At 40.0% G+C, this 23,759-nt stretch overlaps 1 protein-coding gene across 1 annotated transcript in view; it reads right to left on the bottom strand.

The window, feature by feature from the left end:
• Positions 1 to 23,759, bottom strand: part of LOC306877267 (Krueppel-like factor 7) — a 47,041-nt gene that overhangs the window by 5,752 nt on the left and 17,530 nt on the right. The window contains exons 2-3 of the mRNA XM_079428925.1: positions 9,571 to 10,180; positions 4,839 to 4,962 (exon numbers count right to left, since the gene is read on the bottom strand). Coding sequence (XP_079285051.1) covers positions 4,839 to 4,962; positions 9,571 to 10,180 — 734 coding nt within the window. The remainder of the gene's footprint in view (positions 1 to 4,838; positions 4,963 to 9,570; positions 10,181 to 23,759) is intronic.

Raw genomic sequence — 23,759 nt, 5'->3', positions numbered from 1 at the left:
AACCATTTTTCAGTATTTTCCTTCGTTGTCTGTATGGCCCTTCAAGAAAATTCCTTTGATCATATTTGCAATGATCAGTCATACTTGTATGCTCAATGAGGGTTTAAGGTCTATGGAGTGCAAAAGCCAGGTTTTAGAAGTTACAATCCCATTCATTTTCTCTATAGAGGAACTGTTTTTTTTTACAATTCCATAGAAACCTTTCAAGACAGACCTACCATGAGTGCCTATCAGTACCATGCTCTGAGGTTAAGAAAAAAAAGCAAAAAAAATGTATTTAATTGACATTGTCCAAGTGAAAAAGCGCAATTCACTACTCATGAATCCTGAAAAAGATTTATGAATATTTTGTGATTATTTTTACAAATCACACATTTCTGCAAATCAGTATTTTTATATTGTACCATTGTTTTGGCGTTCACAGTTCTTCCCTCATAAAAGCCATATTATATCCACTATTGAGTTTTTTTTTCTTCTAATGGTCTAATGGTTTCTAATGTTAATGTTCTTATGTTTTCTAAGTTCTAATGTGAAAAATTAATGGGGAAAAATATTTCCAGAACCGAAGCCACTAAAAAGTGGGTGGTTACTGTGGCATTGTTGACATGATTTTCACGGCAATTAAGCCCATATTCCCAACCATTACCAGTGCTGCTATGATAATTTTTCTTTATTTCTTATATTATTTCATTTTAACACAGCTGGACTGCAGTATTGACCAATCAGCATCTGGCAGTGGATTCATTTCATGCAAATGACAGTTGTACATTTTCTTTTCATTCAGGTATGTGAATTTTTGGCAGAGCCTGATGACATTGTATAGTACACTCGGTTAAATTTTTGTTTGTGATTTGCATCGATCTTGGTGTGACTAGGCTTTTAGGTGTGTGTGTGTGTGTGTGGAGGCAGGGCAGAGCGACTGGACAGATGGTCCTGTGACTCACTGTAAGTGTCTGCTACACCAGCTGGCACACCCTTAGATCTCATAACCCCTCCCCCACCTCTCACTCAACCCCTCTCAACACCCGACAGGGGGCTGTGCTTGATTAGGCAGGATTAATGATGCCCAATACACTGGTGTGTGTGTGTGTGACTGTGAGACAGTATGACTGTGCATGTGTTGGCTGACTGTATTTTCTGTTAGACTGCCCATGACTGTTGCTCCTCATAACCCATTGTGATGATAAAACAAACACACGTGCAGTCAGTAATTACACCTAGAAGAGAGAAACAATACAACTCATGCTATTACAAACGTTTATGCCTTTCCTTTTATCTTAATGTTTAAACCTTTTTAAATGCATTGTTACCTAAAGTTATAGTTACCTTTTTTAGTTTCAGTCTGCATTGTTTTGACTTAGTAATACTAGTATTACCTTACCACATTTGAAAATATGGATGTAAGAATGATATTTTAGAAGAAATAATTTCACCAAATAATTACATTGAGATCTTTTTTCCTTATTTAAACTTGTATGGCTTCAGAAGACTTAGCATAGTGATGTAGTTGAGATGTATGGAGTCATTTTTGGAGCCAGTATCATTTTAGTATTTATATACTATTATAGTATTTATTAATCAGTCAATCAGAATCAAATTATTTTTATATTTGTATATTTAACTTTCAGTTATCTTTCTTTCAGTTTTAATCATTTTAGTACATGAACTTAGGTTTGGAACAATATAAAGGTCAGTAAATTATGACAGAACATGTAATTTTGGGTAAACTGTCACTTTAAAGAGCATAGGTTATTTAAGCTGAACTAAAAGGTTGTGGGTTCAACTATCACTGTTATGGCCTTGAGCAAGACATTTAACCTCAGGTTGCCCCAGAGGGACCATCCATATGTAACTTATAACAGTTACAAATGTCTGGCACTATACCATAAATTGTAGAAGAAATGCCACATTGTGTGTTAATATATTCTATTCTATTCTATTCTATTCTATTCTATTCTATTCTATTCTATTCTATTCTATTCCATTCCATGATCTGATCAGGAAGTTCAGCTCTGTTACTGGACTCACCCCGATCTGACTGGAGGCAGTACCAAAGAAGAGGACAGTTGCAAAACTGAAGTCCATAATGGGCAATTTTGCACATTTTCAACACTCTGAATCACCTTTAGCCGCTGGCTTATTCCATCCAGATTCAACTGAGCATCCTTCCTGCCATCAGACTGTATTCATTCCAAAACATTACTCTTGATTGTTGTCCCAGTAAAGAGCAATAATGCCACACAAGGTCACTTTCACATCCCAGCAGCATCGCTGTTCACACTTGTAATACTTTTTCCACTCTAAATACAAAACCCGTAATGCAATGCTCAACTAAAAATGGATGTGCTCCCCAAAGAGATTCTTCAAGGTTTAGTATTAAAAGCGAGTAACAGGAGGGCTCAACTTATAAATGCTTCCCAGGGAATGATGGGGGTCTATCTGTGCGGATTCTGCAGCGGAGCTAAATTGCTTGGGCTAAACTCCAAATTCAGAAGATGCCATTGTTTATACCTGACATGAGGGAGAAAGAATTGCCAATGTAGATTTGCTTATCCAAGCCGGCTCCTCCTCCTTTTGTCATGCAATAGCTGCCAAACACTGAGTAATGAGTGTAGGGACACAGATTTCCCCATGCCTTCCCCCAGAGAGTTCACGTGCTCGGCTACGCCCAAGGGAAACCGGCACTGTTCAGGTGTCAGCAGCAGTCTGCAGAACAGAGGCCGTCCCAGCCGCGTCTTGTCCGCTGGGATCGGTGGAGCTTCATTGTGATGGAGCAGCAGAGAAATGTTCAATGGACAACTTTCAAAAGGCTGCAGCGAGGCTGGTTTGATGCCGACGGCGAGACAGGGAGCCGTGTCTAATTGTGCTTCCACCTGGAGCTGGCTCAGTGGGCACGCGGCCTCCACTGTGTAATTGCTGCCCGCATGCCAGGCCCGAGTGACAGCTTCCTAATACTGTCACCTGACAGGCTATCACTCTTTCTCCCCATGCTAATGCAAATCTCTTATTTTCTCTGCTGTTCCTGTGTCTCTTCACCTCTTTATCACCAACACACACACAAACACATGTTCACCACGCTGCCTCTGCATCTGTCCTAAAATAGCCTTTAAGATTTAAACGGGGATCCCACAGTCACGGAAAACCTAGAAATATGAAATATGAGGGAACTTGTGATTTTCCTGTCTTATGTAGAATGTATAAATGTACACTTTAGAACACTTTAACACTTTAGAATAGGGAACACTTATTCACTATTGACTATGACTTTTCCCTCAATAAATTCCTAATTTGCTGCTTATTAGTAGTTAGTAAGGTAGTTGTTAAGTTTAGGTATTGGGTAGGATTAGGGATGTAGAATAAGGCATTAATATGTGGTTAATTACTTCTAATACGTGACTAATATTCTAGTAATATGCATGCTAATAAACAACTAGTTAAGAGACCCTAAAATAAAGTGTTACCGAAATATTTAGTTTGAAAGAAATTTGCTCTTCGGGAGTGTAATTATGATTTAAGCAATTTTTAAAAAATCCTAGTTATCATGAACAATTCAGTGGTCAAAAGGAGTGGGAACATTGTTTAAATAATTATTGAGAACTTCTCAATAATTATTTAAACAATGTTCCCACACCTTTGAGAAGTGTGAATCCCAATTTGCGTACTTCTATGCACTCAAAGTATAGTAATTTGTTGGTTAGAGTACTTTCAGAAGACTTATGGCCCATTCACACCAATGACGATAACTATAAAGATAACGATAAAGACGTAGTTCTAAAAATCGTTCTCAATATCAAAGAATAGCAGAGCCCACACCACAGATATAACGATAAAGATAAAGAGAAACGATATCATTGGAATCACCTTCAGATTAATTTTTTCCAGCTGATGAACGATAAAAACATTGACACACAATCAGAATTCATCCTGCTATAACGAGCTCGAGAATTCAAAGCGGCAGACGAGCTTGCGCTTAGAATAAACAGACGATATTGTTCGTTGATGTGGACGCTAATATCGTTATCTTTATAGTTATCGTTCTTGGTGTGAAAGGGCCTTTACAATTTCATTTAATTTCTTTACACAAAACACATTTCATTTATCATTTGTCAGCAATAACATCAGAATAATTGTTGGCTTGTTGTATTGACCAGAATTTGAATATCAATGCATTTCTAATAGTATGCAAATTGCGATCAGTTACTCTATATAACGTCCTACAAAAACGCTTACTGTGTGCTGATGTTTCAGTATTCAGTCAAAAAACCCTCATAAAATATGCTGTGTCTTTCCTCTAGAGCCCTACATGCATCCATTTCATCCTGTGCCTCTCTCTAGCTCTTTTATATTACTGTTATATAAATCTCTTACCTTGGAATGCACACCCATGCCTGTAACTTCTCTTTCTCCCTGCACTCAAGCCACAGTGTGGGCATACGCTGTACCGATGGGAGGACGGAGGAAAGTGGAACAGAATGTGAGAATGATATTCGCAGTAATTCGGTAATGGGTATCACAGGACCAGACTGTGAATGAGTTATTCAGCAGGGAACTGGGCCTGCACTAACTTCCAATGAGCCCGATGCAGTACGGCTATGTGCGTGCCATCAGAGAGAGTTCAAGAAAAGAGTGAAGGGAGGGGGCGATGGGTTCTTTTTAAGGGAGAGAGTTTAGTCTTGTAGTCTCATAACTTGAGGAATTTGTTTATGGGCGCTTGAGGACTGTGGACTAGTATGCTTGAGTGTGTGTGTGGGGAGGGGGGTGTTAAATAACTAAAAAGGGTTAAATATGTGCATACATTTATTGTGAGCTAGCTTTGCAGCTTTTGCAGTGTCTCTTACCTGTCGCAGTGGTTGCACTTGAAAGGTTTGGCACCAGTGTGTTTGCGGTAGTGCCTCGTCAGTTCGTCGCTTCGTGCGAAACGCCATTCACAGCCTTCCCAGGAGCATTTGTAAGGCTTCTCACCTGCGTGCACAAACACACATCATTTAATCCCTGCTTCACCATTCACACACACCTGTACACAGATGGTGCACCTCTGGAGTGAGGCAGCTGCTGTGCCACTGTGAGCACCATCAGCAGTTCTATTATCTACATCATTCATTACTGTTTCTCTCAATCACACATCCAAGCCAGCCAGTCAAATCGCTCGCTTTCTCTCCTGGTCGACCAATCACATCTCTGTAGACCAAATCTCCTGCATTCTCAGTCGTCAAAATTTGAAAAATGCTGTCTTCTCAGGCAATATACGGAGGCGATCGTTTTCAGACCCAGAAATTTATTCGATCAAGGGTAATTTTCCATCTTTTCTTAAATTGAAGAAGAGCTGCCTAAATGTGCTCAGTCACCATAACAGAACGAATTCATAACCCAAAGTCAAGTATCCAAAATGAAGCCATTTGTGCTAAATGTTCTCCACCCTCCCAGTGAGCACTGAAATTCAAATGAAGTTAAACAGATGGGAAAGGAGATACCAATTGTTCCACATGCCATACTTTTATGCCTCAGATTTAAAATATGGCCTTGAGTGAGGGAGGGAGGAAGGGGGGTTTCAGCACCCGAAGACAGGGTCCCGGCACAGTTGCAGTGTTCCTGGGGAACAGAACGGGTTTCAGCCTGGGGCCTGGATGGGAATGGGGAGGGTGTCGATGGCACTGATTCAGTTCCGGAGGTGGTAATGATAATTGGGGTCTTAATGACGCTTAATGGGAAACAATGCCATATTCACAGTGCAAGAGCTGCCAGCTTCTCCAGCAAACAATGTGTGCACCAATCTTCCTAACTAGAGTAAGGCTCCATTAAATTTGAAGTTGCCCAATTGGAAATAGTTGTTCACTAAATTGATGCTGACCACGCTTCTAAACTAGGATGACCACCAAGTTGGTAATTTATTTCTTCAATAAAAACACATGACATTAGGCATGTAGGCTCATTTTAATCCTTTAGTTAGGTTTAGGTTAAGTTTTTCAAGGCATGATGCTGGCTTGTCAAAGCACTGTCTGAAAGTTAAAAATGATTGTTAGATTTATTACAATCAGTCAGACAAAGTTGGTAGATTTCTAGGGAATTATGAGCAGTTGTTCGAGGATTACTAGGTGGTTTCTTAGATTTTCCAAGTGGTTCTTTTCTATGGTGTTTGTATCTATGTGTTTCTATGTGCCTTGGATAGGCAGTCCAGACATATAGATGGGTGGATTGACGTATGGCTAGACAGATAGATGGACACACAGATGGATAGATGAGCAGACAGCCAGATCTTTGGTTTTTGATTATTGATAATTAATCAAAAGATCTTACTCAATCAATCTAAGAGCATCCTAACCAGTCTAAACCAGTCTGGACCAGCATAGAAACTCATGCTGTTCAATGCTAGTCTTTCAGCAAGGAAGTGCATGGACCTCCACGACTGACTCTGGATACTGACGGAGAAAATCATTGAGAGGAATGGAAATGATTACAGGCTGTTATTTTCCTTTCTCCTTTTCCTTTTTTTGTGACGAAAATATGATCCAATAAGATGTGGAGAAAGTGGAAGGTATTTGCTTTCGCAATATTTCATATCCCAAAAATGTATGCAGTTGATATGAGCATACATATTGCTGTAATGAAATCAAAGTCTGTTCATCTATTTATCCCGTCTCGTTTTCTAGCTTTATGATGCAAGATGAGGTAAAGGATGACATAACGTCGGGTTTACCACTACATCGTTTGGTCGGTCCTGGAAGTCTCTTATGATGCAACGCAAAGTAAAGAATGACATGGCAGCGGCGAATGGGAAAACGACTCCAAGTAATATGTCTGACCGGTTCCTCTTTCCACCCCCCATAGACATATTTCTTGATTTTCGATGACAAAGAGACGAGGATTTTTAAATATAATACAATGTACTTGACCTTATTTCCACTGGTTCACCTCTGGGAATACTGCAAACAAGCAGCGGGCCTTCTTTGACATCTCTCATCTTTCTCTGCCAGGCAAGACGATCACAGACAAACAGCAGGTCAAAGTGCCTTGAGGTTTATTTTATTATGTTTGCCTGTCCTTGAGCTCCTTCAATTTATAAAATCGCCACATCTGCCCTCGTGTCTGTGACTGCTACAAGTGTGCAGGAAGAGCATCTCTGTGTCATTTGAAGAGTGGCGGGGCCACAGGTGTGAGACGGCAAACGTTTCGCACTACACTCACAATAATTGGCCAAAGACCCCCTCACGCTGGCTCCCTCCTTATGCCGTAGCCCCCTTCCTCCCCCTCTTTATTTCCTTCCCTCTCTTGCCGTCTGACAGCAGCGAGGCAGGCTTGGACCTGCAACCAAGGCAACCATAACACAGGCCAATTATAACTTGGAGAGTCATGGATGCATGATGGAGTCGCCTAGCAACCAGCCGAGAGAGGTAGAGAGAGTGTTAAAGGAGAGAAGAGAAAGAGCCATCCAGGCGGTATGCAACCTATGGACACTCCGCAATACCAACCAATTATTGCTTGCTTTAGATATGCATGATGTAGTTGCCTGGCAACCCCAACTGTACCCAGAGAGGGTAGGGGAAAGGTGGGATTGATTTGGCATATTGGCGCTTCAATTGGTATCTACAGCTGCAAATAATCAACCTAATACAGTCTTTTGCTATAGTCTCCTAGCGACGAACCTCCTCCAAAACAGCAAGCTCCTTCCCTCGCACCAGTGTCCTAGGTGTGTACAGTGCGGTTAATTACATTTCCTCTGGACAGAGTGGCGGAAAGCTATTATTGTCTCCAAAGTTTAGATTTCAGAGGTACTGCCCAATTATCATCCATTTATTTTGTCTTCTCCAGTGGCTCATGTTGCATTTCAAAATGAGCTCTCTAATTCTAACCCACTTTTACCCTCCAAATCCCATTCAGGGATGTGCTATTAACTTCAGCAAACATTGTTGACGAAGCAAAGTAGGACCATGTTATTAGGCTCCATGGCTGCTCTACACATTTTTGAGCATAAATGATCAAGTGTGAATGTGAAAAATTACTTGAACGACTTCTGACACCTGATCAAATGTATCTGTATATTAAAACAATCAGAATAAAACTCCCTGATGCAGCTAACCTTACATGCTTCAGTGTGCTTTTGTTTTCTATCTGAGAAAGCGTGGTTGTATTTTTTTCAGCATTCTTTGGCATGAGGGTTGTGGATTCTTTTTTTTTAAAGACAGCATCAAGTTAAAAATAGTTCTAAAAAGATTTCATACATGTCAAGATTTCAGCATTCTGCTCCATCCATTTCTCACTGTCTAGATGTTTTTGAACACAGTCCATTTTAATGTGAGATTTTAAAACTTTTGGACATGTAGTGTGTTCTTAAGTAAACTTTTGGGAACGTCCAGTCAAATCTAGTCATTAGCTTTGTTGGATTTGTTATAGCTGATTAATGTGTGCTTAACAACATCTGTCTCTAACATAATGCAACATTACAAAACGTAATTAATATTCATGAGAAAAGCCTTCACCTTATTAGGATTAGTTAATTGTAGTGTATAAATATCTCCAATAAAATAAGAGGTGTGCTAATCACAGATATACACATTTGCATATTTGACTGTTCGTGAACTACTGATTTGTTAAGAGTACAATAGATGTTTGGATTTTAAGGGTATCAGTCAGGTCTGCTTTTGTTTAGTACCACCTCTCAAGTTATCTTAAAATATTCAGCTTGGAAAAAGTTATGTATGTCTTATTTCTACAGAATTTAGAAACATTCTAATTCAATTTTCAGGGTCAGGAGTGCTCCTAAACAAAAAATATGTAGGCTTCCCTTAAATCCTGTTGTAATTTAATCTCCCTGTTTCTACGGCATCTACGGAAATGATAACCGAAAAAAACAGGATTAAGCCAATTAAAAGAGTAAATCTGTCTTCTGATAAACACATAATGTGATGAGCCAGCAAGGCAAAATGTCTCTTCAGGCTTTTATTTCCCCCCCCTTTTTTTTTTTTTTGCTATTGCCTATTTTCCCTCATTTTCAAAAGCGAAAGTGCCGTCTATACGCTAGAATCAGCCCAAAAGCGATTAGCATCACCAGCGCTCACAGGACCCTGCCGAGTCAACAGCTGGCCAGAGGAGCCATATACGCTGCATTGAGGCCACTGTCACAGTAGGTTTTGGGGCCACGGCAGAGTGCAACACGCTCTCAGGTTCAGCGAGAGGGCAGAAATGACGGCACCGGAGCATGCAAGCCCGAATTAGCTGGGAAACGAGATTTAGCTCAGTCGGTCTATCAATCATCTTGCAATTACTGACTGCACTGGCAGGTTTTGAATGGTGTGGCTGGGTTCATTTTAGTCTGAGATTAAGGTGCAGGAGAGAGAAAACCAGCTATCTTGCTGTGGGGTTGTGCTGCAAAAATCGAGTTAGCTTCACAAGATCTCTTGTGACCCTTCTGTGGTATCAGAGGCTTGGCAAAGTAGATTTTCCAAACTCTGAAACTTCATCTCATTACATGCAGAGTTAGACTTGGTATACCAGAAACCTTTCTCCAGGAAAGCTAAAAATGCTACATGTGATGCTAAATGCTAAAAAGCACATGTCATTGGTGCAGTTAATCACCTGTATGTGTCCTCTGGTGTGCCTTTAGGTGGGAGCTTTTTGTGTAAACCTTCCTACAGCCATTAAACTGGCAACGATGGACCCTCTTTTTGTTCTCCGGAATATCCCCTCCGCCTACCGTTCCCAGTCCTCCCTCTCCGTCGCTCTGTGCGCCGCGATTTGGTGGCGAAGGTTGCGAATGTGTCGCCACCAGCTTTGCCGCACCAAGACCGACTTTCTTGGCCACCAATTTTAGCGTGAGCGTGCCATCGGCTGTGGCGGTAAGAGTCTGCGTAGGCTTGACAAGATGGCGTCCCAACTCCGGTGAGGATGGCGGCGTGAGGGACGTGACTGCGTTTAGCTGGGCGGGATTAACCCCTCCACTGGCTTCTTTCAGCCCTGCCTCTGTATTCTTGGTGTTGGCTGGGACATGAAGGTTTTTGGGAAGGGATACGAGCAGAGGTGGCGGGCTGGGCTCATCGGATAAACTGGGCAGCAGGGGGTCCATCAGGTCCTCGTCGCTGTCTCCCTTCATGAAGGCTGGCGTTAGGAGGCAGTCGAGCTCTTCGTCGAAAAGTTCCGAAAGCCTTTTGGGCTCCGTCTGTAAGTACCTCTCCAGTTCCAGACATGTCTGCAGGAAAAACAGAAATACATAAACATGAGACGTTAAGGCTCAGAATACTCTTTAAGTCCAGTGATGTTTATAGAGGGAATGCTAACCCTCTGAAAAACACTGTTGGTTACAGCTGAACGTGTTACAACGAAACACGTGGCACGTCAACACATTTCCAGTTGGGATAGGTTCAGTTGGTCGCACCATGGAAGGTGTAAACGACTAAATCTGCTACATAGAGACTTTTGGACAGAAACATTTCAGAGTGCAGCTGGGGGGCAAGATTTTCTGGGAGAGAAACTGAACATTCGTGGAATTATTGCACTTGCTGCGGTTGAGGGAACAGTATTTATCCATGTAGCATAGCGCATTTCGTATGGCGCTTATCGAGCGAGAAATGACCGTCTTATTACTTAAGATACCTTTCCCCTCATCCTGGTTTTTCCTCCGAATACTCTGGCAGACAGAGAGAGGACGGAAGAGAAAGACACCGCTATCATGGCTCACTGACTGCTCACTCAGCAGTTTCTTTTTCAGTGGTTTAACATTATTGTTCCCCAGTCACAGTGGCCAGTTTTGATATTAGAGACTTCTGTTCACTGTGTTGCGGTAAAAGCACTTTAGCAGTCAAAAAGCAGTAGAGTAAACCTTCAAAGTCTTTACTTCACGTCAGCTGTAAATTACAGTCGCTGTACATGCCTTATCTTAACTTATTCAGTGATCTCCTTTACCTCAGACCTAAATAAATCGTCCAAAACTAAGATTTTGCCTAGCATCTGTTGTTTGCTGATAAGCTGCACTTTTTATTATATTTTACTGAACTGAAATATGCATTTGCATGAGGGTTTCAAAATGGGGTCTGGGGGCCACTAGGGGGTCTGAAAAATGTTGAAAAAAAAGCTTTTTTTTCATGTAAACTCAAGGATTTAATGAAATGTTTAACAATTTTAGCAAATTTGCTTATATTACTAGAAGATAATTAACAGTAAGGAAAACAAATCTACATATATAATATATATGTAACCTATTTGTTTTATATTTTAGGGAATCCCTCTCAATAGAATAATATTTGAGGTCCTTGGAATTAAAAAGTTTGAAAATCTCTGTCCATATAGGGCTTTTTTTTTTAGAGGTTGCTGTTTAAAACCTAATGCAGAAGTGTTAGAAACAGTATCAGATGAATTCCAATGCAATGCAATCCCAGCTACTGCTGCAGTGAAATATTGACCATTCAATTAACCTGAAGCCAAATGGTTCCTGTGCACTTTCTCTGACCTCATTGGTGACACCAAAAGAACAGCACTAATACTATAGCTACAATTTGACCCATGTTATGCAATACATCAGGGCCTTCAACAAAGACTAAAATAACTGAAATGCAGTTCACTGCAGCAGCAACAATTTACCACTGCAAGTTCTCCCTGTGAGCTCTGCGTTCATTTATGATTCTGAGCACTACCTGGAAAGTGCATGAATTATCCATACACTGAAGCTTTTTTAGCCATGTTTTAGCGAGTAGGAATTTTAGCAACCGAGAGAGATCATGCTCCTCTGGAATTATTCCATTCTTGTGCATTTTGTAGGCCTTATTTCTTTAATAGATGCTCTGAGGACGTACCCAACCTGCATTGATAAGCACAGAGCATAAATTCTCCATGTCATGCAGCTTAAAGCAACATGCCATTGAGAGATGACAGAGGGTTGAAAGAACTTAAGCATAAGCACACTATATTTTCACACGTGCAACAACATTAAAAAAAAAAAAAACAGAAAAGGAAATGTAGATGAAGTGAATCAACTCTTCTGGACTGGCTGCCAGTGTAGAAAGCCCCTTCATACCCTGCTTATATTGTACGCACTGAGCTCCATCTATTATAAATGCAGTGCCAGGGGGTTCACAGGCAGCGCTAAGAAGCAATGTCAGACAAAGAGCGGGCAGAGAGAGGCGAGGAGGAGAATCGCAAAACTGTTATTAGCAAATGTGGATGCAGTCCAAGTTAGACACAAAGGGGAAATTATCGCCAATCTCAGAGTCAGTTCCACTCGCTGTCTCTGCTCCCTGCTTGGATAATAAAGTCGGCACATTATCTAAACTAATGTGTTTATATCTCCACCCGCATCTAACAAAACATCTTTTTTTTCCACACCCTCTCTATTTTTGGGGTTGAAATTATGATGATTTTTCGCTCATACAAATAGATTTTAATTAAGCATTTTGGCTTTCATCAGATGTCGTTTGAAGTTCTACCTCTTGATGCAAAACCGATCTCTCCTGCACTTCTCTCTCTCGGTCTCTCTCTTTCTCACTGAGTCTCTCTCTCCCTACACAGCATGCGCTGATGACTAATTAGCCACTCAAACGACCCAGCAAAGAGAGGCTCTTTATTCAGTTAATTTGCTGATGGGAAGCCTAAGTGTGTATGTGTGCGTCTGTGTGCTTGTATGTGTGTTAGATGTAGTGACTAAGAACAACACTTGAGTTAAAAGTGCTGTATTTATATATTTATTTAACATTTTTTTAGGACCGTAGAAACGCTGCTGCAAAGCATTCCAAAAAAAATTTTTTTTTTTCAAGTCTAATGCAATAGAAGAACCTTTTTATTTTTCATCCCTGCTGGGAAAAAAAAAACATTTTAAACCAGCAAGCATGTTCCCAGCCTGCACTAGTTGGTCACCAAGCTAGTCTTCTAGGCTGACCAACTGTACAGTGTCCCTTTACAACCAGCAAATATGCTGGTCAAGCTAACAGCAGCAAACCAACATAGACAAGTTGAGCCGTAGTATGTTCTCTCCACATACTGATGCTTCAAAGAACCCAAGAGAGCTTCAGTTTTCTTCTTTTTCCACCAATATGTTGATCAGAATGACATATAATGTAACATCAGTAACTTTTTTGTGACCCTAGTCAGCACAAGAACCATACATAGTGAAAAGGAACCCAAGAAATGGTTCTTTGATGTATATTAAAGATTGTATATCATGCAAAAATATGAACAGGCCAGTTGTTCATTCCTGCAAAACCTGTCTCAAGCTCTAGCAATGTTTTGTTCAGTACAGCACAGGCATTGTCAATGATCTGGCGATGAAATCTGTATATAACATGCCATCATTCTGTACCCTGCAGCGTTCATAACAATTTCCCATGGTTCCACCATGGCCATTAGCTCTTTTACGACCATAACATCCCCTTGTAAGACTGAATATGCGTCCTTCTTGATCTGAAGTGCTTTTGACTTGTTTGCACACCACTTTAATTTATCTATATTATTTCAAGTATTTTTTAGCGATCTGCCATGGCTCCTGCACGATTACCTCCGTAATGACACAACAATTACCCGGGAACCCCCGGAGATGACTTGTGCCAAGTGACACACACTCGCCATCAAGAAGTGTTTCGAAACTCTATAGCCCATAAGGACCTCCCTCCAGGATCTGTCTATCCATGCACAGAGAGAGATACCGAGCCGCCTGCAAATCTGCAGTCGGAGGCATATCCTATCTGTCCCGATGACATATAAACCATCATCACAGCAGGGTGGACATCAGAGTCATCTGAGGCCCTCACTGTCATGGATAGAATTTCACGGATCTTGCTCGCCTTTTCAACCGCTCTCTCTGTTTGGTTCCTGCACCTCGCTGGCTGAGCTCAGGGAGGGGAGCTGTCACTGCTGTCCTGGTGTTGGAGTGTTGGGGTGAGTAATGGTGGGGAGGCTGACAGGGGTCCAGGGAGGGGGAAGTGAGTGTGGAAGAAAACAGCTGTCAAACACACACACACTGGAGTGAAGCTTGAATCTCTTCACTTCATCTACTGTCATCGTCCCATCCCCCTGCACCCCCGCTCTGGGACTCCTGACATTTAGACAATACAGTTACAGCATGGGGCTGTGCACAGTTTGTGATTTACTGCGGACTCGGACCGTGTGTGTTGTGGATGGCCAATTGATTAGTGGTCATAAAACCAATGAACTACAATCTCTTACAAGCAGACCTCCTAACAAAAGGCCCAGCAAAAGCATGAAAAAGAGCCTCAGTAAAGCAGTTAATAACCAATAGAAGAGCTCTTATGTGAAAAGTAAACATCAGTGTGGTACGTTCCTGAGCGGCTACCGCACCTCCTTTTGATCTCGCTTTTGATTCTCCCCATCAAAGCCTGCTCAGTCAATAAATGGCCGCTTCCATTGCAACCTCACTTTCACAAAAGAGATGTCAGCAACTTGTTAGGAGTCTACCGAGATACGATTGCATCTGAAATTGTAGCCCTAGCCTTCCCACAACCCGTCACTCTCACTAAACTGCAACATTTGGACAACAAACAATCTGTGTGGCTAGCAATAGCACCCGACACCTGCGGAAATGCATTTGTGTGCTACTCACCAATAAGTACAAGGACAGAAAACATTGGAATATGGGTCGATGAACTGACCCTGTTTTTTGTGTCCTATCTATTAAAAATACAATTTATTAATTTAATGAATTATGAATAGACCTCTTTTATTATGAGTGTTATTTTTTATTTTAAATGTGAATTTTTATGAGGCACTGTTACCCAGTTTGAAAAAAAAAAAAAAAATGAATTATTGTAAAATAATTACAATTTGTACATGCTCATGCATTCAGTATAAGCAAAATATGTTTTCACTTTTACATTTTTACTTTGTCAACATGGCTTTCTTAGAAAAATTTAACTGAAACTTTTCTTGAAAAGACAACCATATGAATACAAACAGTACATTTCTAAGAAACAATTGTTTTTTCCCCAGTGTTTTATTGCGGACACTTATTGTGTCATTGACCCATAACCCTACACAAATAAAGGAAATCCAACTATTTCCACTGGCCTCCATCCACTTCTACTGTTTTACAACTACCTACAGCAGACGCGCCTATTGCCCCCCTCCTATGAAATTTTAATCAGCGGTCTGTGATGGAGTGACTTTTTGCAGACTCTCCCGCTGTGTAATAGCCCTCCTTTCTCCCTGTTTCTGCACCTGTGTCATCCCTCCCTACCCCCTCTCACACTTCCATCTCCCCCTTTTTTGCTAAAACGGTGGGCTCCTCTGAACACACACATGCACACACAGATGTTCTCGGGCACGGCAAGGCAATTAGTGCCCGGGCGCCACTCCTCTGTCCCACTTCGGCCTAGTCAGTCTGATAAACACAGATTATAAAATGAATGAATGGCATGGACACATGTGGGAGATAAATGCTAACAGCTGTTAGCGGGGACAAGACAGATATGCTCTTTTAATTTGGGTGGATAATTTAATCCCGTTTCCCTTGGCCCTTGGCCACTGTTGCAGTGGATGGAGGCTCGTCGCAGGTCGTTTGTCAAGTCAGGGTCCCTGTCTTCCGATGTGCAGCATTTGTTTGCTGAGGAGAAAGATGGAGAATACAAGTTTTACTTATAGAAGGCTGAGAATGTTGTGCAGTTTGAGAGTGTATTTATGTATTTAAGATCAGATTCTTTCATCGTATCTGTGTGTTTGAGCAGCAGAGAACGACCTTGAAAATTTTGTAATTTTAGTGAAAAGTATGATGCTTGAACGCCATGGCTAAACCATTTGTCATTCTTCAGTGACGTGCTAATGACCACCTGCCACCGATTTCTCCACTGCTGCTTCTGCTTCATAACTGAAGAGTATAGGCTGAGATGGTTTATGTGCATTGGAACTGACTATCTTTCATCAGGGGAACGCTGGTAGCATGTTAAGAATTATCTATTTTAGTGATCTCTAATATCCTGCCTCTGCCAAAAGAGACACCAAAGCCCCAAGAGAAAATCATGGAGCTCTTGCCATGGCAAACTTAAAATGTGTTTCTTCAGAGCTACACTAATATTCTGAAAAAAAAAGGGCCAATTACTCACTGAGGATGGTGTCCTATTAGCGAGTTGGCAAAACTGGATACTCGGTGACGAATGGGCAACTGCAAATAAGACCAAACTGCCTGAACTTTTTTAGGCCCAGATTTACTGAGCAGCTCTTTAGCGGAAGAACCTCAAATGACTTGGTTTTGTGTCCTGCATTTACATATAGGTTTCATTATTGTTGTGGTTGCCTGGGAACCGGATGATATTTAAATCCCTAGTGTACATCTGCAAATGTAACTTGCATGGCTTGTCAGGGAGCCTTTCTGCACAAACAAAAAGACAGATTCGGTAGGCTTACGCTGCAAATGCATCTTCACAGGCTTGTCATCAAGTTGCTCAAAACCACCTCTGCACTACACAGGGTCGTGCTTTTAGAAACAACACAACTTGATTACAAACAAGTGCTTTTTATATAACAGCAGTGTAGTTCTTCATTACGGCAGCTCAGATTATACATCCTAATTGGAAATGATAACTTACAGAGAACATTTCAATGCTGTAGTTATGTTGAGTAAAACCTGGCTTCAGAAGCCGGGTCTCCATCCACGAACGTTTATAAAAATTCTGGATCATTTGAGGTAGATATCTTGTGTATTTTGTGAGTGGACATGCACATAAACTATGCTGTGTACATATTTACTGAACAAATGCTTAAAGGTGCATTACATTTTCTGGGATTCTGTTGCTTCCAGACATAAAGCATCAATCACCGATTACTAGCAGACGTTGTCAGAACACAGGGATGCATGATTTATCAGTGCATCATGTCATATCAATGTTTTTTGTATTTTTGTATATCAATTGTATTTTTTTTTAATTTATAATTTAATTTAATTTATTTTATTAAAATAATTTATCTGTTTGTCAATACTGAACATAGCATATGCTCACTTGCCCTATTTATACATTTTGACTGAACTTTAAAGACATCTCCCACTGATTTAAAGAGTGTATATGCATTCGCTGCTGGGTTCTCTGCTGTAGACAGATGCACAAGTTTTTTTTTCTTTATGTCTAGTGGCCTGTCTGCTTGCCAAACCTGTGAACGAGTGTGTGTCTGAGTGCTCGGTTATGTAATGACTGCTATCGCCTAATACGAAGACGTTGGCTGCAGTTTAAATTATTGTCTTGAATATCTGTGTACCGGACTTGACCTTGCTCAAATGTGTACTTAGAGTAATTGAATCACTGGCCCGGTCCCAGTGCCCAGAACATTTTGTATCCGACATTATTTTACACACAACAAATTTGACAGGAGCAGCCAGGATAAAGTCATATTTTAGGAAGTCAAACACGCTTGTACTAATACTATCATCTGGAACCGCATGAATCGAGATTATCGTTTTACCTCTCATTACAGTTCTTTGACCCAGAACAAAACATGTGGTATCTGTGCTACTTAATGCTCTATTCATCTGCCTGGCTCATATCTATCATGTTTCCAATCTTGGATTATTATATATTGATGAAGGTAATGTCTGGAGCCGTTTTCCTGATGTGGCTTCTGTTCGTCGCTACTGTGGAGTAATTTTTTCACCCTCGTCTCAGCATGTTCACATCTGTTCAGAAACAATATTACGTGACTCCACTGAGAAATCAGACACTTGTCACAAGATTGCTTCTAAGTGCTTGCACTGTCCCTCTTCTCGAAAACCATAAAAAGCACCATGCAAATACAATGTAAGCATAATGCCGCTGAGCGTAATGGTCATACAGAGCGCTCTCTAGAAAGGCTAAGCTTGGCTTTGGGTTTCAGATTAGAGTAAACTCCATGTACTCATTACTGTGTGTCAATATTTACACTCACACACAAAGCTAATTACATGTTGACCGTGTAATGCGATTTGCAAATTTGTTTTGAAATCCTCATCCTTTCCCTGCCCTCCATTTTCCTTCCTAGTCTTCCTTCTTGCTTTTGCAGCTGCACTTTGTGTGAGAGAGGGCCTCTCCAGTGCTGTTCCTGCTCCTGTGTCCCTCTTTAGCTGGTAAACACAGACCAGCTCCTCTGGGAAATGAGAGGAAACAGACAGACAGGAACTCGGCCAGAGATGAGCACAACAGGCTTGGCAGCTGTTTCCATAGCAGACACATTGTTGGGTTTTGAAATTTGAAAAGACAGCAGGACACTGGTTTGGGACGTTATTGTGAGCACTGCCTGTATCAGAAAGACACATTTTCCTGTTTCCATTATCAAGTGAGGGCCAAAACGTTGAGACCAGAGTCTGGTGAAGCACTGAAGTGTAGAATGTCCAAGTAACTGGACACCAGAAATGGCAACTCGGACACAAATTGCCAAAAAAATTATTTGAGATTCGACTTAAACTTTAAATTAGTGACTCGTACACAACACAAATCACACACACATATATACCCATATGTGTGTGTGTGTATAATATTATTCAGTACTTAAATGCATAATTACACTGTAACGAGGATACCTTAAAATAAAGTGTAACCGGGAAAACATTTAAGATTAAGTAACTTGTATCAAAATACACACACACATAAATATATATATATATATATATATATATATATGCATATGTGTGTCTGTATATATTTATATTTATATATATTGTATATATTTATTTATAATTATTTATATTGTGTATTTATATTGTCATTAAAAATCCCATGGCACTTCTTGTAAAGAGTAGGGGTGTAACCCCGGTGTCCTGGCCAAATTGCTTACACTGGCCCTGGTCAATCATGGCCTCCTAATAATCCCCAACCACTTGATTGGCTCTATCTCTCGCTCCTCTCCACCTGTAGCTGGTGAGCGCACTGGCGCCTTTGTACTGTGGCTACCGTCGCATCATCCAAGTGGATGCTGCACACCAGTGGTGGTTGAGGATATATATATAGGGCTCGAATTGAGGGGGGGATTGGGGGGGAGGGGGGTGGCATCCCCCTGGTTGAAAAAAAATGACAAAAAGCAACCCTTCAGTAAAACCACCATCCCCCTTTACCATCCCCTTTAGATTAATAATGTGTATTATGTAAAACCTATCATGCAAATAACGTTAAAATTCTCTACTTGCGATAATTCACGAACTAAATAGTGGCGATTGGCCAATTAGAACTCACTGTAACAAGATGCGCACAAGCGGAAGCAAGTTTTCATCATTTTTCACTCAAAATGGTTCGAGCACTACTTTTGAAGTTCTTTAAAAAGAAGACAACAGAAAAGGTATGATTTTTCCTTTATTAGAATTTAAAAATACATTCTCCTGACATGTTTTTGTGCTGTATGTGTGACTGTAAGGGATTGTGAGACGATAGCAGAGCTGACATTATCGAGTCACCGACTTTGCAAAAAACAAACAAAAACACGTCTTGAGAGTCCAAAACCAAAAGCATTCACTGCGCGATAATGCCTATTAAAATGCAGTTAGAATGCCATTATAATTCAAGCTATGACAGAAAAAATACCCATTTATGAGTTTTTATGTTCTTATATTCACCGCACAAGCAATGTACTTTTCTGAACATCAGTGCATGTGCACGAGCACAGAATAATGTGCTATTAATTTTATACCACAGTGCATAGCAACACGGTGTTTCATTCCTTGAATGAATCGAGTGAGCCAGTGATTCAGTGGTCCATTCAGATTGACTCACTTGTTTCATTTTCTAATTGAATCAGCGGTTTTGAACAAATCGTTTGATTTGAATGATTCAATAAAACATTTTTTAAAACAGGGACTTGCTGCCACCTACTGGCGGTTTTATTGTCATATTGATTTATCCATGACAAACCTAAACCAGCCAAAGTGCCAGCACATTCAGCAAAATATTGTTTAATTATCAATATTGACCAAAAATCCTCCATTTCAGGCCCCAGAAGGAAACAAAAAGATTATAAATAATAGTTCACTTAATAAGGCAAATGTTTCATTAAATAAAAACCTTTTTAAATATTAGACAAATTTTAGACAAATAAAAAAATCATAATTTATACCATGAAACAATTACCAGGTGTATTATTTACTTATTTATTTACAGGTTGTTCTTTTTTTTCTTCTTTTATGTATGCTATAATGTGTGCTATATATACACTAGCATTCAAAAGTTTGGGTTTGGTTAGATATTTTTTTAATTTTGTCTCTTATGCTCGCTATAGTACAACAGTGATGTTGTACAATATTATTTACAATTTAAAAAACACATTTTCAAAGCTGAATTTTCAGCAGCCATTACTCCATCCTTCAGTCACATGATCCTTCAGAGAGATGAACAGAAAGTTCAAAACTTCAGAATTTATTTTAAATATATATTTTTGTAAAGTCCTTTTGTCATTTCAGATCAATCAGAAGAAAAAACAAACAAACTTGTTTTATCATTTTCTCCACCTCCAAAATCCCAAGGTAATTGCAGTTGAGAATCAACTTGGATTTGAGACAGATTTGGATTTGAGAAAACACTTGAAACTGGACTTGGAGACTTGTGAACATATCTGCTGGTCAAATATTTAGTTACATTTCTTTGCACTGAATAGCAGGGTTTTGGTCATCACGAATTGTTGCTGCAGTCACCTAACCATATTTGGTGAGAAAATACAAGCTAATAAAAATATTTGGCAGATTCGTTGTCTAGTGGGGGAGTGCAGGGATAACAAGCATTCATTAGCTTTAGTTGTGGATGAATTTATCCCCGTTGACAGCTCTTGGTGGAAGATTAGGGCCCTGATCAGGTTCATGACATAACTGAGACAGCTTTATTATGACAAGAACACTTGTGAGGTCAGGAACAGGAAATACGCACCCGTTGCTGTCCACTCCATCAAAACAACTGGCATTATCACTGAGCCTATTCTCTACAGACACATGGCCCATTTCTCCACAATTCATTGAGTGAGCATGCATGTAATGCGAAACAAAGAGCAATGCTAATCATGCAAGATAACAACCAAACATTATCTGTGCACTGTAGCCTTAGAGGCAGGATTACTTCACAGATGGATGCTACTACAAGCAAAGAAGTGATAATTATGACACACTTGGCAGCAAAGATCAGCAAGCTAGCATTGACTTGTATGGTTATAGAGTTATATATTCAAGTCTTGTCCTGTGAAAACTCTCTTTGAACACCAGCTAACTAAAATATTGCATATGGTACTGCATTCTAGGCCAGGCCGATAATAGATCAGCCAATAATTTGACTGTTGTTGTCTACTTGTTCTTATTTAGTTGTTTTACAATCCTTTTAGGCTAGATCCATGCATGCCAGACTTCAGTGCCTCGCCCCATCAAAGCTTTTACTTGATAGGACACTTTCAATAATTTAGGATTGACAGTGAAAAGTGTCTGCCGACTTCTCCATCTGCATCCAGCCGCACAAGGAGACTTTAAGTCTGACATGGTGCAGCTGCAGCTCATGAATACCTCCATTTAAAGATGGAAGAGGCGGCTTGGGTGCCAATCAGCCTTTGGGTGTGCTTGTATGGGGCTGCTGAGAGCTATTTCTGTGTACACAAACACTGCTTTTGCTTTTAAAGTATTGTGAGACTTCAGTAACAGAGGTCACAAAGAAGGGACAAAAGCTGTGAAGGAAGAGAAAAGGCACTATGGCGTCTCTCAATAACTTCATCAGCACAGGATTGTAGAGGGCATAATGCGACCTTGATCGTGTTCCCAAATGAACAAAGTCACTATTAACTCTTTGTGAACTCAGTGAAGAACACCTGATGAATTTGTAGGGGGGAGAGGCGCACAGATGAAGTTGCTGTTGTGCTGTGTGTTACAATGTGTAGTCTGTGAAACGACAAAGTATGATTTGATTAAATAAGCTTGGTATTTTAAAGATTATGGATTCATGTTTAACTATAAGTGTATGAATGTTGTGATCTGGTTATTTGACCTTGCTTTTTGGTTGTTTTTTAATAAATTTATAATAATAATCTATAAAAATATGTTTAGTTACAACAAAAATGTCTTGCTATGGTTGTCGGAAATATTAGTAAAATTTACATTACTATCTTTGATCAGGAAAGTAATATATTATATATTAGGCAAAAGTATTATTATTATTTTTTTTGCCAATATTGGATATTATTTTGTTTTTTGAAAATAGGTTTTTTGCTTATTTTAAGTTTTAGATTTGTATGTTTAAGTTTAAGTTTTAGCAATATGGCAAATATTTAACCATTTAAAGGGATAGTTCACCCCAAAATTGAAATGTTTTCATCATTTACTCACCCTTATGTCATTCCAAACCTGTATGATTTTCTTTTGTTAAACATAAAAAGATGTTTTGAAGAATGCTTGTAATCAAACAGTTGATGGTCCCCATTGACTTCCATAGTATTTCTTTACTATGGAAGTCAATGGGGACCAACAACTGTTTGTTTCTTCAAAATATCTTTTGTGTTCAACATAAGAAAGAACATACAGTTTTGGAACGTAAATGATGACACAATTTTCATTTTGGGGTGAATTATTCCTTTAAGAGCGCTTTCCCTTTGTACTACACGTTAGACAGCAGAGCTTTTTCTAATTAAAATTATACTATACATAGAAAATAATTTTTCCATCCATATAAAAATATTCACACACAATCTGTTGGGAGATATAATCATTCACATCTAATGTTTTAATTTTGCTTCTAGTATAGATTTAAATATTTGGATTATTATTGAGCATAAATAACAGAATAATAAACATCATCTTATCTTCATCACAATTTCAATATCAGTGCATCTAAAATTTACCATAATGGATGCATGCTCTTTACAAATCACATAAATCTTAAATCTTGCTTACAGATATGATGTAGATGATCATGCTCAGCAGAATGACAGAGCAATGAGACAAGTGCAATAATGGGTATAGAGAGGGAACAGGAGGACATGAATGAGTCCTCCCCATAGATGTGCCAAATGGGGGATAATCCCACTGACAAAGGCAGTAAGACTGCAGGCTGGTAAGAGGCGAACTGAGCCTCAGAAAACCTCTCTCTGTCTTCCTTTAACTGGATTTGCAGAGCCGGGCTGCTGTTTATCTGTGTATGGGGTCGGCTAATGGCTACTGGCTGGCAGCATTGGGGTAATCTAATCAGGATACAGCGATTTTCATTAAATCGCTTGGGCTGGATTATTCCCCATCACAAGCCGATTGAAAGGGGACATTTTTAAATGGGGTTAACAGCTTGTTATAAGATTGGGGAGTCTAAGTAAGGGATACTAGTGATGGGGGGGGGGGCTCTATTGTGACGGACTCCAGGCTAATCTTCATTACTCAACGCAAAGAGAATTCCACATGCGTGGGGGGGGGGGGATACAACACAAGGAGACAAAAGAGAACAAGAGGAAACAAAAGAGAGCTGGCCTTCAAGGAGCGAGTTGGAAGAGGGGGCTGAGTTGGAGGGCGTTTTGTTTCATAAGATGCATGGCCCTCTGGGTATTGTATAGAGATCTCTGGTTACATTCCATACTGTAACAGGCAAAAGACATGACTAATAGGCCAAGTTCTCCAAGGGAGTCAATTTCAGCTGCAGTTCCATTATCAGGCACCGGTAAAGGTCTATACCCCTAGGAGACATAAAGAGGGCTCTTTATTTCACCAAGAAAGTCTCTTATCTTGGTTGTGGCGACAAACACAGGAATGTATTTGAAGCACTATAAATGATTATGCCCATTAACTTGATGATATTTCACACAAATCCCTGCAAATGAGCTCCTACTGACCTCATATTAAACATAAACTTCTTGAGGGAAGCTGTTTGGAT

Source organism: Barbus barbus (genome assembly GCF_936440315.1).
Source record: "Barbus barbus genome assembly, chromosome: 11".
NCBI classification, from domain to species: domain Eukaryota; kingdom Metazoa; phylum Chordata; class Actinopteri; order Cypriniformes; family Cyprinidae; genus Barbus; species Barbus barbus.
Note: the sequence above shows the minus strand (reverse complement) of the source record. Positions and strands in the feature narration are given on the sequence as shown.